Here is a 14,978-nt window from a genome sequence, read left to right as displayed (position 1 = left end):
CTAGTCTGAGGTTTTTTCCAATCAAGATTCTTTCAGCATATTCCTCTTTGTTGAGCTCTAAGCAGCTTTTAAAATAATAGCATTAGCCTATATTTCAGGATTTCACTGGGTGTTCCCAGCTATGGTGATTAGTTACAAGAAACGAGAAACGTGTGTATTGTAACCTTTTAATGGATATGGGAGGCTTGTAAACTAAGTTGAGATTTGAGCAATTTGTGGATTTCAAAATGAGCTGTAGAGTTCATTGAAAAAGAAAAATGCATCATTGAAATTCATGGTGCCACTTCGGTTTTCTTTACTGAGATTTATCATTGAAAGCCATATTGCTTTCCCTTTGCCTTTATTTGAAGCTCTTCAATACATTGTTTTTAAGGTCCATTTCTTTTACAAGCTTTTCCTTTCAGCTTGCTCAGGGTGTCGGTTCCTATGAACATCTGTTTGTGCCTAAAATCAGCCAGGACCTGGACTGTATCCTGCCTCCCTACTCCTTTTTGTTTCCAGAGGCTATTGTTTCCGATTTCATGCTATCAGAGGGGCTGCATGTTTTCCTGTGTGAAGTTGTCAGAGAGATAAAAGCACAGGAGCAGGGTCACATTTCGAGGGATGGGCATGAAAAATTGGTAAAATGTATCTTGAGGGCCACCCACAAGACTTGCTTGAAGAAATTCAGAAGAAGGGAGTAGAATTATAATTTTAAAATTGCGCAAATTCCAAAGTGGAATACGTAGTGGTGAAATAAGTGTTTAACTGGCAGAAATCTTAGATTTACGCTTAGTCGGCTTATTCCTCTTAGGTAGCTTGAGAGTCTCCAGTTGGACGTCATTAGAAAGAAAATACCATCATCTTCATTATGATACCTGTCCGTCTCTCTTCAGTACAAGAATGAGAAGCCAGAGGATTTAAAGCAAGCATGTTAGACCTTTCAGCCATCATAATTCACCGGGGAAAAGGGAAACAGTAGTGAAGGTGTCTACCTGTCCAGAATTACCGATATGATACGAGACCTACAAAGAATACAGTAAGGATGGCAATGATAGAAGGACAAATAGCGCAGCTTAATTAACTTACAGAAATACATTTGCCAGGAAAAGAGCATGGTACTAGGCTTGTAACTCTGGCTGTGGTTTATAACGCTGTAAACCACGATTAACCAAAACATACTTATCCTTTTGTCTCGTATGAATTCCAGAAGCGGCACCCTAGTTTTAAAGGATGCAGAATAATTCAGCTGGCGGCAGGAGGGAAGATCTGCAGTTACATATACAACTGATTTAGTTTAATACATCCTCTCACCTCTGCATTAACCAGTAGTAAGAGGTTACATCTGTTTCTCTGAAAGTAGTAAAAAGCCAGTAAAAAGTTCTGTCTGTCGTTAACATAGTATCAGTATAACTAAAGCAGGGTCTTGATAGTTCGTATATCACGTGATCTTAAGTGTTTTCATTTAGGTCTTGATATAAAATGAAGAAAATGGTTTTAATAGTACTGTTTTAGGTCAGATTCCATAAGAGGGTTACTTTTATTTTAAGAGCTTGTAATGAGGATTTTGTTATTGTTTATGTAAGTTGTATTTTTTCCCCATAGTCAACTGATAGATAAGGGATACCAAGCAAGCCATTATCTTGCTGCTGTATAGCTCCTGAGTTAGTAAATGATGTATGTGATACAAAACAGTCTAATACTGGAGTTTTAAGGCAATGTATTTTTCTGTGTAGCTTTTTTCCAAAGATTAAGTCAATTATTTTTCTTAAATGCATAAATGCTTTGAAGTTGGATAGGAGAAGCTAAATATACATTCTGCTTTCTGTTGAATTTAGCGATGTTTTTGGCTATGGAAATTCAGGGCAGGACACCGATATGCGGATTTTTTTGCACTTTTGTAGTACAGCAGGAAAAAAATACTAAATGTTTTAAAAGTACATTAATTATTGAATTTATATCAATAATTACTTATATCAAGAAGAAAGCAACAGATTAAGAAAACACTGCCAAGTGTTTAACAGTTCTGTAGGTGAGTTTAACTAAGACCACTGAGTGAGTATTTTTAAATAAGGTTATTCATTATTAGCACTCATATGTTAGAGCCTGTCGTGGCTTCTGGTGACCTCGGTCGGGTTCCTGGGTCCCACTGCAGGAGCAGCTGTGGAGGCGACGTCCCCTCCGGTGCGTGTCCTGCGTGGACCTTCCCCTCGGGACTGCGGGAGCGGGAGCAGCGCTGCTCCCGTCGTCCCTGCGAGGTTTCTGTTGCATACAGCAAGGGTTGCCCTAAGGGTTAGGCAGGACACGCTCAGCCCCAAATTTGATGTGTGCCTGTGTGCTCTTATTTAAGGTAGGCAGGGGAACGTGCTTGTCCTTGGGCTGGGCGTATGCCAGCACGCGTGAGGAGGCGTCTGTGCAAAAAGTCACACGAGCACAGTTTCAGTTTTGGGGGAAAAAGATTCTATGTTTATTTATCAGCACGCTGACACCCACAATTTCACATCTTGCATCTCATCAGGTATTATGGAGAGGAGTTTTAACTTCTGTTGTGAGTACTTCTGATAATGTCCATTTCTGCTCTTAGAGGTATAAATCCTTTTTGAAATCACAGCTCTTTTATACTGGCAGTTTTCTTTGGCATACCTGTCTGATTTTGGATGACTAAAAGAATTTACTTTGTTTAGCTTTGTCTCAAAAGGCAAAAGAGCAAAGGCTAGAGTAAAAATTAATAGCACATCTTAAAATCCATTACAACACCTCCCTTTTTTCTCACTAAAAGTGAGTGAAAAAGGCCTCTCTAGAGGAAATAAAGAAGAAGTTATTACAGCTTTCACTTTTTTGTAGAGTATGAAAAAGCTTTCTGTATGTTAAACAGTCTTGTGGACATCTGGCATGATTGGTTTTAATCTGCTGACTAAAAAGTCAGGATTAAATCTTGCTTTACACCTCTTTGTATTGCAGTCAGTAAAGTGACAGAGCTGCTCTGAAACAATGGCACTACTTATTCCACCCAATATGCCATGTGGTAGATCACCCCCTTTTTCAGCACCACTTCTCTGCAAAGACAATGAAGCATCTGGTGGGGTTTTCCTGTGTCCAAGATATTTTTTGTCAGTAATTTCACTCAGCCGGTCTGCTTAGCTCTCCCTTGGTGCTACTTTTTGAGACGGGGTTTGCCAAACCCAGTGGCAAGAGGTCAGGAGGCCAAAGTGATGAATTTTTATGCGCCTGTTTCTTGTGTTTCTGCTCAGTCATGATTCTTTGCGCGCTGTACTGCCTCTGAAAGGGAGCCACAGTGAGCAATTTGTCCTCCTGGGCTGGAGAGAATGGGGAGGCAGATGAGTTAAAGTAGCATGTATGACTCCGGACAGAGACGCACACAAATGTTTTCTTATGGCGGAACAGAATACTCCTGTCACTATTCAACGCGAGAGGGGCTTGGGAGATTTGTAGCCTGTTGGCTTTTGATCAAGTGACAAATGAATTTAACAGCACTTAAAGATACAGCGAAAAGAATAGCACTTCACTAACTAGTCCACAGCTGTTAGCTTTGCAATGATGTTGCGTTAACACTTTTGAACTTGCATTTTTCCCTCTCTCTACATAATTGGGAGCGCTCTGTATTTCTCGGCATGTTTGAATCCTGGCTTGCTTTAAGGGGAGAAAAAAGTTCATCTGTGTTTCAGAAGCTCTGTGGAATATGCTCTCTGGTTTTTCACCCAGTCGGGCCCCCGTCCCCTCCAGATGGATCATTGGTGCGTGCGAGCAGGAGGACGGTGGAAGCTGCATTTCTGGCAGAGCTTTCTGTCCTCACCCAGTGGTGTCGAATGAGCCGGGGATCAGCATTTGTTGCTGGGTTAAATCCCTCGGGATCCCCAGCCGGTGGTGTGAAGTTGCGGTTCCTCCAAACCCTCCTTTCTCCCTGATCAGCCGTGTCACTCCAGTTGGCCAAGGGCTGCACTGCAATTTGTTGTTGATCAGACTCTGAGCTTCAGACCCGTTCAGTGGAGACGGTGTCCTGGGGGGAATTCTGAATGTTGCTGTAATGCACAAACCCTTCATTCCTACACCATCAGAAACCACACCAAAGAGGACACAACGCTGCCTTACGGGGGGGTGAAGAGAGGCAGGAAGGAGAACACGCCACCCTGTTCCGTGCTCTCTGACTTGACTGTTTTACCCCACAGCTGGTTGTTCTGTGTTGCCAGTCTTTTTGGTGGGGGAGGTCTGTGTGTCATACACGTACTGATCTGTCAGTCTGTCTTACCGCTTATCAGGGAGAGTATAGTAAACCTTGGGTCCACACCTTGCACAGTATTTTGCAAAGAGATCCTTCATTCTTTTTATCCAAAAAGCATTTATTTTAATGTGTGAATAAGTGATCCTGGAAATAGGTGAATGGCTGGCATCTTGTTCAAGAGGCATCAGCCCGCCATGTGCCTCCTGGGGGCCCTGCCGCAGCCCAACGACTCAGCGTCTCCAGAGTCACGGTGCTGCCACAGCCAGCGGCTTGCTGTGCTGCGTGACCGCAGTGATGGGAGCGGATCACGATTCGGCGAGCCCGCCTCATGGTGCTCTGAGCTGTTTGAACATAACTAGCTAAAAAAGGATTATTTGAACTTACAGGCTGCTGGACTTATATTCCATTTCAAAAGTGAATAAAGGAGTAAATGATGTGGAACCAGACAGGGAGTACATTGATGAGAAATGAATGAGATATGGCAGGATGAAAAAGAGCTGAGTCAGGGAGGCTGGACAAACAGAGAAAGGGGAAAAATACAGTGAGGAAATCGTCCACGTGTTGCATCAGCAAGGCATCCCCTGATCAGGCAAGTTTTAGTCTCGCTGTAATACTGAACAGCACGTTCCTGTTACTAACACAGAGAATTTCACTTCCCATTTGGAAAACGTGTTCAGGTCAGAAAAACAGATACGGTGAGCTGGAAGTTATTTTCCTGTCACATTTGCTCCCTTAAGAAGTAAAGTTAACTTAGAAGAAGGGTGTTCGTTTCCCATAGAGAGGAAACAGGGGAAGAATATTAACATCTCTCCCATGTGGCCGTACATACTTTCATTTGGTCATTTGATGAGATGGAGCGTGCACGTCCGTCTCACAGTCGTGCTTGGGCTGAGCAAGGGCACAGGCCTGAGGAGCTGGCAGCCCGCAACGCACTCATGCCTCATGCAAGTCACTTTGCTGTTCCAGGGCTCAAACTCCCTCTTCATTTCAGGGACTCATTATTTTTGCTATTATGCGTGATAGGAAGACAAAAAAAACCCCAAACATTTGTACTTCTCTACATTTCTCACTTTGTGATTAAAAGTAGCCAGTGTCTGGCTAAAAGCATACAGATTTTAGGTAGATTTTGCAGTTTGATTTCAGAATCGCCCAACACTTCATGTTTTAAAAGTCAGCTCCAGTTTTCGTTTCTGAGGATAAGCTTAATAGAAGTCAGGTGCAGAAATACTATTGAACAGTGTATTGGGTGTGCATCGTGCATTACATAGATGATACCTGCTGTTATAAGTCTGCTTTTCGGAAGCCAAAGATTCACACTCTTCAGAGGCTAAGCCTTGATCTTGAGCCATGTCATGCCATTGATTTTGTACAAAACTCCCTATTAATTTAAAGAGCAAACTCCTGAATTTACTCTTTTTGGCAGTGCTAGTTGGTGGAACAAAGTACTGCATGGGAGTGCTCCTGAGGCTTGTTTGTTCCGAGCGGGATGAGCTGGAAGCACTGTGCTGTGCAGAGCACTCGGCAGCAGCCGCGGTCCAGCGGTGCACACTCTCGTCGGTCCCCAGCAGCTCTGTAGTACGTGTGCCCCCAGGAGCGGTTCAGAATAAAGCCGACAGACTCCAGTCACTCGGAACCCTGCAACAGCCAGTTCTGGAAGCAAGTCAAGAAGCACCAAAGAATTTTTGTTAGGTGTTGGCTTAAATTTTTGCTGCTTCATGTTACTGCTCCCATGTTTCGTTTCTTACCGCTGTAAGAAACCATCAGATACGGAGGCAGCAGAACCAGTAACACCATCAGCACAGAGGCAAATGTTACCACTCAAAACAAAGGCAATTGCAAGGCACAGGGGAGCAGATGGGATTCACAGGCTATTTTGCTTTTAAAATGAAAAGAAATAGAAGGTTCTTAATCTGAAAGTTAGATAAAAGCAAGCTTAGCTATAAGGAGAGAAGCTGCCTCTTATTTCATTGCTCCTGAATTCAAGGGAGCAGAGGATTTTACATTTCTCTACAGAAACAGATTTACATCACAGATCCTGTGTGCTTCATCAAAGCCTTTGCTTAACAGAAACAATACCTACAGTCCTCTGCTTAGTCGGCTGGAGTAGAAAAAGGGTAAGTACTGTGAGGGTTTCTGACAAGGAATTTTTCAAGCTGGTATTGCTGCTTGGCCAAAGCAGAAAAAATAATGGAAGAGAAGTAAGAGAAGAATGTCTGAATAATTCTCAAGAGGTTCACAGATTGTGGGACAAGACAACATACATACAGAAGTTTTCCATCAGAAGAATTGGACTGTAATTGTGTAATTCATGTAATTATGGAAAAGCAAATCATCGTCTTTGAAAACTCTCCCAGGACCCTGCTTAACATCAAGTAGTGATGCTAAATGACTAGGAAGATGGACAGGAGGCGGGAAGGGATTTTTCTAGCAGACTGCTTCAAAGCTCCAGATCTTCTGTTGGTGTAGGGTTTATCCAGATCTAATCAAAGTCCTGAGTGCATTTGAAACTTATTACCAATGTCAGCAAGTGAATTTAAACTGAGAGCTTAACAAGGGGGCAGAGGAACCCTCTACCTGAAACCTTCACCTTTGCCTGCAGGGGCCCTGCAGTGATGCATGTGTTCCTGATGCATGCAGGTGCCAAACAACTCGGGATAAATTGTTTATGAATTAATATGTAGATGCTTAGCTGAACTCAGACTTGGAGATCATAGCCAGGAAAATGAAACAAGAGAATCCAAAAAGATGTGGAACCTGACCAGAAGGAGATAGAGAAAACTGGAAGCTAATAAGCATGCAAGTGAATGTGTGTGATGGAGAAGGAGTTCCATCCTGATTTTTTAATTCTTAGGAAGAAATACACCCGGACATGGGAGAGAAATTAACAGTAATACAAAAAAAAATTCTTTTAAAAAGGTCCATTTAACACCAGTATTGAAAAGGAAAAATAGTTACAAAATGGAGGATTGTTATATTTGCAAAACTGTTTAGGACAGAGCACCACAAAGTGTCTAATGAAAGTCTGGTTTTCAGTTTGAAAAAATGGGGTATGGGGAGGTTCTGTGGGGAAAAATTTAGGAGTGTGAGAAACTGTTATCCCTTATTCTTTCTCTCTGGATCTATGTAGGTGAGCAAGTAGTAATTAAGGTTCTCCTATTCAGTTGGGTACTGATGGAAATTTTAGAATTGAATCATCACCTACAAAGTAACAGCTAACTGAACAAACTGCTTGGTTTCAGAAGAAAACAATGTTTAGGATAGTTAGCCAGAATTAGGAAAGTCAGATTTAAACATCAGAGATTTATAAATTAAGCACAATGTCTAAGTAGCTGAGTTAGGTTATGCTGAGCATCTAATAAACAGATTGAGTTTTGTTGCTGCTAAACATGTAACAAATGCCAAGAGGGATTTATTTCAGATGCCATCAGAAGTGTATGTTCTGAGTGAAAAAGATGCTAGGAGGCAGCTGATAGCCGCAGCAATCTAGTGGTCCTGTCTCCTGGGACAGAGCTGTAACAGCACGTTCTTTCCAAGAACGTAAGGTTGGGCATTCGACACTTTCTTCCGGATCTGTAATCTCGGAGAATCTTGTGGCCAAGGCCTTTTGGACTTACTTCAGATTCTTTTCTGAAAAAGAGAATTAAAAGAGAGCTGTCATTGCCACCAGCTGTTGGCACAGAGGAAAGCTGCAGAGGCAGGGAGGGCACGGTTGCGACCTCGGAGGTCTCTGCGGAGCCGGGGAAGGGCCGGCTGTCCTGCGGGCGTACGGCACCCAGCCGGCTGCTCCGGCGCCCTGCCGGCACCGGCCGGGGGTGGGCTGGGGCTCGTGCTCTGCAGCCGAGTGTCGGTGGGACCGTGGCCTCGCTCCTCCTTTGCGAATGCAAACTGGGATCTCACCCGTTACTGCAAAAGATAGCTCCGTAGGAACGGCGTGTTGTGTTCAGCAGTAACAGAGCAGGCAAGAAGGTGTCCCCGACGGAGCAGGCAGCTACGCGTACTGCCCGACGGCGGCTCTGCCATGGCGCTGGTCTCTCAGTTGACTCAGAGCAATACCTGGAAAGCTAATGGAAATGGGTCTGGACTGCCTAGCAATACACTTTGATAACATTGCCATGAATGATCTAAGTTTCTGGACAAGAAAATGCTTTTCATGATGAACTTAGTGCAGCTAATGTGAAATTGAGCCCAGAGAAATGCAGGTTGTTTCCAGCAGGGATCATTTATTTTAGAGGTGCAGGAGACCTTTGGGGGAATGGGAGCATGAAGACAGGGTCTTAGTGCTAAGCTTCTTTTTGTCACAGACGCTACCCAAAGAGGTATTTTAAACTCAAAATATCCCTTTGCCACAACTCAGCAGAGAGGTCGTGCGGTGGAGACCAGAGCACTACTGTAGCTGCTGGGCGGCCTCTGCGCCAGGCCCTCACAGGTGGCAGAATCGGTGCTGCTGTAAGCTGCCTGTGAAGTTCAGTCAGTCCCAAAACCAATACAAGCAGCAGTGTCGTGCAATTTGCAGTGATTTGCCGTCAGAAGATGGACCGTAGTGTGCTGCCTGGGCGGTGTGCTGAGAGGAAAGGCCGGAGTCGTGCAGGAGGCTGTCGCTCTCCATCCCACCCAGCCCCTCCAGCACCTCTGCTCCCCTGGCCATGAGCTTCCTCCTCGGGAGTATTCAAAGAAAAGTGATTTCACATATCGATACTTCCAGTGGCTTCTCATTAATATTTTTTGTATTTGTTCTTTATTTAGCTAACATTTACCTCACTGCTGAGTTAAATTCCTGCTCCTGGAAGCTTGTTAGTATTAAGAGCATAGTAACTTCTCTGAGACGTTAGTGCTATTTCCACACAGTTAACGCGAGTTAATAGATAGTCTGAGGGATATTTTTTGAAGTAAAAGTGTATGTCCCCTCAGATGGGTTTTGATTGCTTTACATTGGTGAATTTAGCTCTGTAATTTCCCTAGCTGTTTGTGGCAGCTCTATGGCTGAATACCTCTGCACAGTTGCGAAAAATTAGCTAAAATAAGTCTCCATTTCAATAGCAGATAGAGTTTAAAAACCACAATGTTACCTGCCCACAACTTTCATTGACCCAGAAAGCTACATTTAACTTTGTTTTTTCTCACTTGCAAATTTTATTTTTCTTACATGACATGATCTGGTGAATTTACTGGTAGTATATTCCCAATACCCAGGAAATCGTATCAGCCCCTCAGAGGCAAGGAGGAGCCCGAGCAAGACAGATGTTCCTATTATTCCCAAAGTAGCAGATCTTTTACCTCACTGACTGATTCCAATACAATTTGCATCCAGTTAATAAAAAAGCCACGTTTGATTATCCTAATTTAATAAGTGTCAGATTGATTTGGGGTTTTGAGCAGCATTTCAGAAGAAGTATTTCACTGTCATAATTAGATGATACATGTACCTCTGTCTTTTCTATCCTGCCAGAATCCACAGAGTATGTAACTGGAATAAAATGAAATATCTTAAATTTAATTGATTTGGTTGCTCATCTGCTCAAGACCTTATTTCAACTGGCTCATGTTAGCATTCTTCAGACTCTGCACTTCTCTCCTGGTACTTTTAGCAGCAAACACTTCCATGGGTTTTAATCCATGCAGCTTACTGGAAGTTGCAGTTGCAACTATTGCTGAACTTTTTTAATTATAAAGGAGCAATGAATATATTCTTTTTTTTCTTTTTTTCTTTTTTTTCTTTTTTCTTTTTCTTTTCTTTTTCCTTTTTTTTTTTTTGTAGAAGAAGAATTCAAAATAATAGTAAGTCCTAATAGTATTCAGATCATTGGGAAAAATAATACACATCTTTAGAATCAGTAGATAGACACAGTAGGAAAGTTTGAGTCTGCACACGCTTGGATACAGCAATTTAAAAAAAAAAAAAGTTGAAGGAATGACAAGCCTGTGATAACTCAGCTCACACATCAGGAGGTGGACTCAGGAGTCTAAAGGATGTTCAGAAAGCAAGAGTGCAAAATCAGTGAAAAATCAGCTGCAATTTTCAAGAGAGCACTACTAGCAGGAAACCGTAGTACAGTTCATGGCTGTTCAGAGTGTTTCCATATAAATGCAATATAAAAAGCAATTATATATATTACAGAATATTGTGTGTGTATGTTTTACATATGTAACACAACTGGTTTAATGTCTTTATCCCTTTTTACTGTAAGTATGCAGAAATACAGTCTAAAACATTTCAGTGTGTTGTGTATGTATGGGAGCAGATGTATTTTGAAGGTCGCATTTATGCTGTAAATCAAAAGGCTTTCAGTTTCTGAGGATGGCAGGGTTTATAAAAAGTTTTTTATAAAAAACTTTCACTCCTGGTTTTGCATAACGGTACCTTTTTATTATGTTCCAAGGCAATTATCAGAAAAGTTATTGCCATGTTTTACAACTTAATACACATAAATTATCACAAAGGATTTTTAAAAAAATACTACGAAGCATCTACCTGTGTGGACAGTGTATGTGAAAACGGGAATAAGACACGTCTGTGTTTACTAAGCAAAGGCTGAATACCGAGCGCTCTCGCAGCTCTGAATACAGCTCTCCAGCAAACTTTTTAACCAAATCTTGTTTCCAAAGAAAAAAAGATATTTTTAAAAAGATAACTTAGGCAGACAGGTTTTGATACCTGATTTCCCATCTCCTGACCTTGTAAAAAAGTACGTTTGAGGGAACACCCCAAAGAAACAGTGTGTTTCATAGCATTTTGATTTTCTTTACCAGCAACAAAAAATCCCTTCATAAGTAGACTTGTCTAAAAAGGCACATGTTCCCGAAAGTTTTCTGCTTGGGTGACTACGACTTTGTAGAAATTGAAAGGAGGAGGAAAAAAGGAGTGCTCCAGCTTGTATAAGAAATGAACCTTTGCCCAATCACTTTTTGTCTGTGAATAAGGTAACTTTTTGTGTGTGTGAAATTTGAAAGCATTAAGGTATGTGGGTCCTTTCTCTGTATTGGTTCTCAAGAGTCGATCGCGGGTTTTTTTCTTTTAGAGCGGGCCTGAAGTTGTGAGATAAAGCAGCTCAGGAAAAAAAAAATGTTCTCAAGCAGATGCCTTTAAGAGACAGAAATCATGAATTTCTTGAATTGCAACCACTCTGGGGGTGGCTACAATGACTTTTTGACAGTGACAGTAACTCTGCCTTGTCTTTTCGAGCCCTTCTTTGGCCCATTCACTCTGGAAAGCTGCTTAAGCGCACTTAAGCGCATTAGCATTTGGATGCTCGGGGACCGTATTGACCCTCATTTGGAAAGTTTAAATGAGTGAAAGATGGAGCGATTTGTTAGGGCTTTAGAAACCAGCTTTAGAGAGCGGCGGGTTTTCCGCTTTGGTTTGTTCGGGTGCTTGTTCTAATCTGGTGCGCTGTTTAAAGGCGACCAGACTGATTTGTGACACATGAGCCCAAAGCCTATTTTTTGGGGTTTGACCCGATTAGCTAATCTGTGCTTTGAATTTCAATAGCCGCTATCGGAGGGAGTGCACTTTGGGAATGGCTCGCCGGTGGATTACCTCACCGGTAGGGACACAGATGGCAGAACCGTAATTACGTGCCCAAACGGACAAAAGGGATCCTACGGTACGTGGTGGATGCGAGGGAAAAGTTCATAGGTCTGCACTTAAAATTAGTGGTACCAAAAGTGCGGCGTCCCTGCTGGTCTGGTGTGCCTCTCCTCCTCCATCCCAGGCGGAGTCAGGTTTAACTAGCTGCTGCTGGCATCTTCCCTCTCTTTCCCAGGCCTTTCAAAAAACCCTTAAAATTCTGCAGGACAGATGAAGTTCTCAAAGGGCAGCCTCCATCTGCGTCCATGTGACCAGCACTCCCTCCTCCAGCGAAAACTCTGATTTCACAGACACCTGCGGCCGCGTTGGTGCCGTGAGTGTGCAAAGGGTTTTAGGGTAGAACCCAGAGTTAGATGTTTGTCATCTATAGACATGGCACTGCTCTTTGCCGGGGGAGGAAACAAGGAAAATTGGTCAGGAAAGGACATCGTTTATTCAGTAAGATGGGGAATCGGCACCTGTTCAGTTCACAGACTTGAAGAAAAAGATCAGAGTTGTATTTTATTTTTACTGAATCACACTCAAGTTATCCTTTAAAAATGAAATTGCATAGCTTGTTGCTTTTTGTTTGTACTATGGCAACACACGGGTGCTTTACCAAGGATCATTTTTTAGTATCTATCAAATGTGGGCGAAAAGTCCGTTGTCGGATTGTTTCCATTCTAGCACTGGTAACCTCAGCTGAGGTCTAAATTACTTGGAAGCAGATGCATTTTTGTTTAAATACATGTTTGGCACCTCCTTCAGAAGAAATTCAGAATGGGAAACTGAGAAGTAAGCTGTAGTTTCATGGCATTGTGTCTGATAGATGCCGCACTTCTAATAATGAATCCCAAGTATTTATATTTGTGAGAGAAAGAGGCATGTAGTGGGGTGTGAAATTCTATTACCCCATTACCCTAGAACATATTTATTTTATAAGTGAATATTATGCAAAAAGAAGATCTGTGTCTGGCCATTAGGAAAAGGAATGGAAGAGGCAGAGCAGGGAAGTCACCTCTTTCCTCTTCGTGAGCGAGTTATTTTCTTTAGCACACTTTTGCGAAGAACCCCCAGCAAACGAGCTTGCATTCAGAAGGGCGGTCTTTGCCGATACCCTTTCCCAGGGCCGTGCATAGATCCCGTCAGCAGCTGGTGGCTCGGCAGCAGCAAAGGGTGCTGGACTGCCTCCCGGGGCAGCCGCACGTCTGGGACGATTCGCCAAGGTTTTCCCAACTCCCCTTTCTGTCTTCTGCCCGGCGGTTGGCAGCATCACGGGCGGGTGGGCTGGGCTGGCATCGCTCACCATCCAGCAGGTAATGGCAGAGCGCTTGTGAAGCCTGCCTGCCCCACAGTTACAATGTAGTCTGATTCTGCATTTCAAAGCGCTTAACATCCGGAAAGCTTCACTAAAAGTAGAGGTTCAGGGAATCTAAAGCATATTTTTAAGTAAATGTATGCCTGACTGCTTTGCTAAAAGCTCCAGATTCTCACCTGTTACAAAGCCCTTTGCACAACCTGCTCTGTATTATTCCTGGGTCAGCTTTGGCTGTCATTGAAACCAGCCCCCAGCTGCAAATTTATTCAAGAACTCCCTGCACACCGCTACTCTCTTGAAAACACCAGCATGCTAATTTTTATCACTCGAGGGCTGGCAAATCCAAAGCTACCACCAAGCAATCCAAAGCTACCAAACGGCAAATGAATTGGGGCCTGACACTTCCTTGGAAATTCATACCTCTGGGCCTGATAAAGCGTTGATTTATAATATGTTTCAGACACCGAGTCCTCAAAAAATCTGGAGATGTGAAGTTGTCTCTTATTTAAAAGGATGATGCGCGGGGACTTAGCTGTCCAGAGTAAACTGTGAAAGTTATTGTCAAATTGTGTAAGTGTTGCTCTGACTTTTAAGTTACACGTGGAACATTAATTTACAAGGCAGAAGGTTTTGCAAACAGGAGTTAACCCACAGAACTGTAGTGCCGGTGCAGTTATCAGCTTTTAAGAATGCGGTACAGAAACCGGTAGGGCTGTGGAGTCATTAGCTGTAGGAAGTGGCTTTTGAGGATGTTTACAAGTAATGTGTGAGATAGATACAGTGTCAGACCTGTGAAAGAACCTGTGTGCACGGTAGTAAGTTAAATGAATATTTGCCTTATCATCTGATTGATACTTTCTTAACATTGCCTGCTTCTCTCGAAACGGTAATTCAGTTTATTGGTTTAAATCCATCGTGAGTGGAAGTAACTTAAATTAGCGATGCTTTGTATTTTGACCTACAGCAAATCACGTTTTCAGGTGGGCATTGAAGATGTGTAGATTGATAAAGTTCAATGAAATGTGGCCTTCTGTGTGTATAAACTAGTTTCCCTTTCTCCCTTTGTTTTTTTTATTAGACACTATGTGCAAAGGCTACAATGCAGACTATCCGGGCAGCTGACACAAATGAAGTAGTCAAGCTAATATTTCGTGAATCTGATAATGACCGAAAGGTAAACAACTTAATGCCCTCTGTACCCCCTGTGTAAATAGAAACGTTGTTGAATGTTCACTTTCTTTTCTTCAAAGCATGAATATAGTTGTTTCAAACTGATAATTTAAAGGGAGGGGAGGGATATAGATTGTCACACCTAATGCTGAGTTAATTGGATCTTTTTAAGTGATTGCCAGTCAACCAAATGGGCAAGCTGACAAGGAGCTTTAGACGCGTGGAAACGTCGTGTAGTTTTAAAGGGTTGCGTGTCTCGAAAAGGGTCACTGCCGAAGCCGTGTTAGGTAGCTGAGTCGAAGAGCTTTGCTGACCTTTCTCCTCTATTTTTTTTAGGTTATGCTACAATTAGAAAAGAAGCTCTTTGACTATTTTAATCAAGATGTGTTTAGAGATAACAATGGCACTGCGGTAAGTTCATTGCTGAACACTTTTGAAGGAATAAGCTGGAAACTCACATAGAAACTGCCTTTCTCTACCAGCCCTTTATCCTTATCAACCTTCCCGTCAACAGAATGAGAAGAGATAATTCATCTAACACAGTAACTGCTCCACATTTCCTCCTCACTTAGCCAGTTATTTTATGTACAGCTTCTTAACTTTGGCATCTGTTTACCTTCTTTTTCGTAGAAAAAATTGTAAATTAAATGTACGTGACAGTTCACTTCTCTGTCCTCTGGTCTGCATTTCTTCAAGCATCCAGTTTC

At 42.5% G+C, this 14,978-nt stretch overlaps 1 protein-coding gene across 3 annotated transcripts in view; it reads left to right on the top strand.

Annotated features, from left to right (window-relative positions):
* The window catches only part of INPP5A (inositol polyphosphate-5-phosphatase A), a 255,586-nt gene that overhangs the window by 200,644 nt on the left and 39,964 nt on the right, over window positions 1-14,978 (top strand). For all 3 annotated transcript variants that reach the window (XM_075757562.1, XM_075757561.1, XM_075757560.1), the window contains exons 10-11: window positions 14,180-14,275; window positions 14,608-14,682. In XM_075757562.1, the coding sequence (XP_075613677.1) occupies window positions 14,180-14,275; window positions 14,608-14,682 (171 nt within the window). The remainder of the gene's footprint in view (window positions 1-14,179; window positions 14,276-14,607; window positions 14,683-14,978) is intronic.

Source organism: Balearica regulorum, chromosome 7, assembly GCF_011004875.1.
Source record: "Balearica regulorum gibbericeps isolate bBalReg1 chromosome 7, bBalReg1.pri, whole genome shotgun sequence".
Classification (NCBI taxonomy): Eukaryota; Metazoa; Chordata; class Aves; order Gruiformes; family Gruidae; genus Balearica; species Balearica regulorum.
This window is presented reverse-complemented; position numbering and strand designations above follow the sequence as displayed.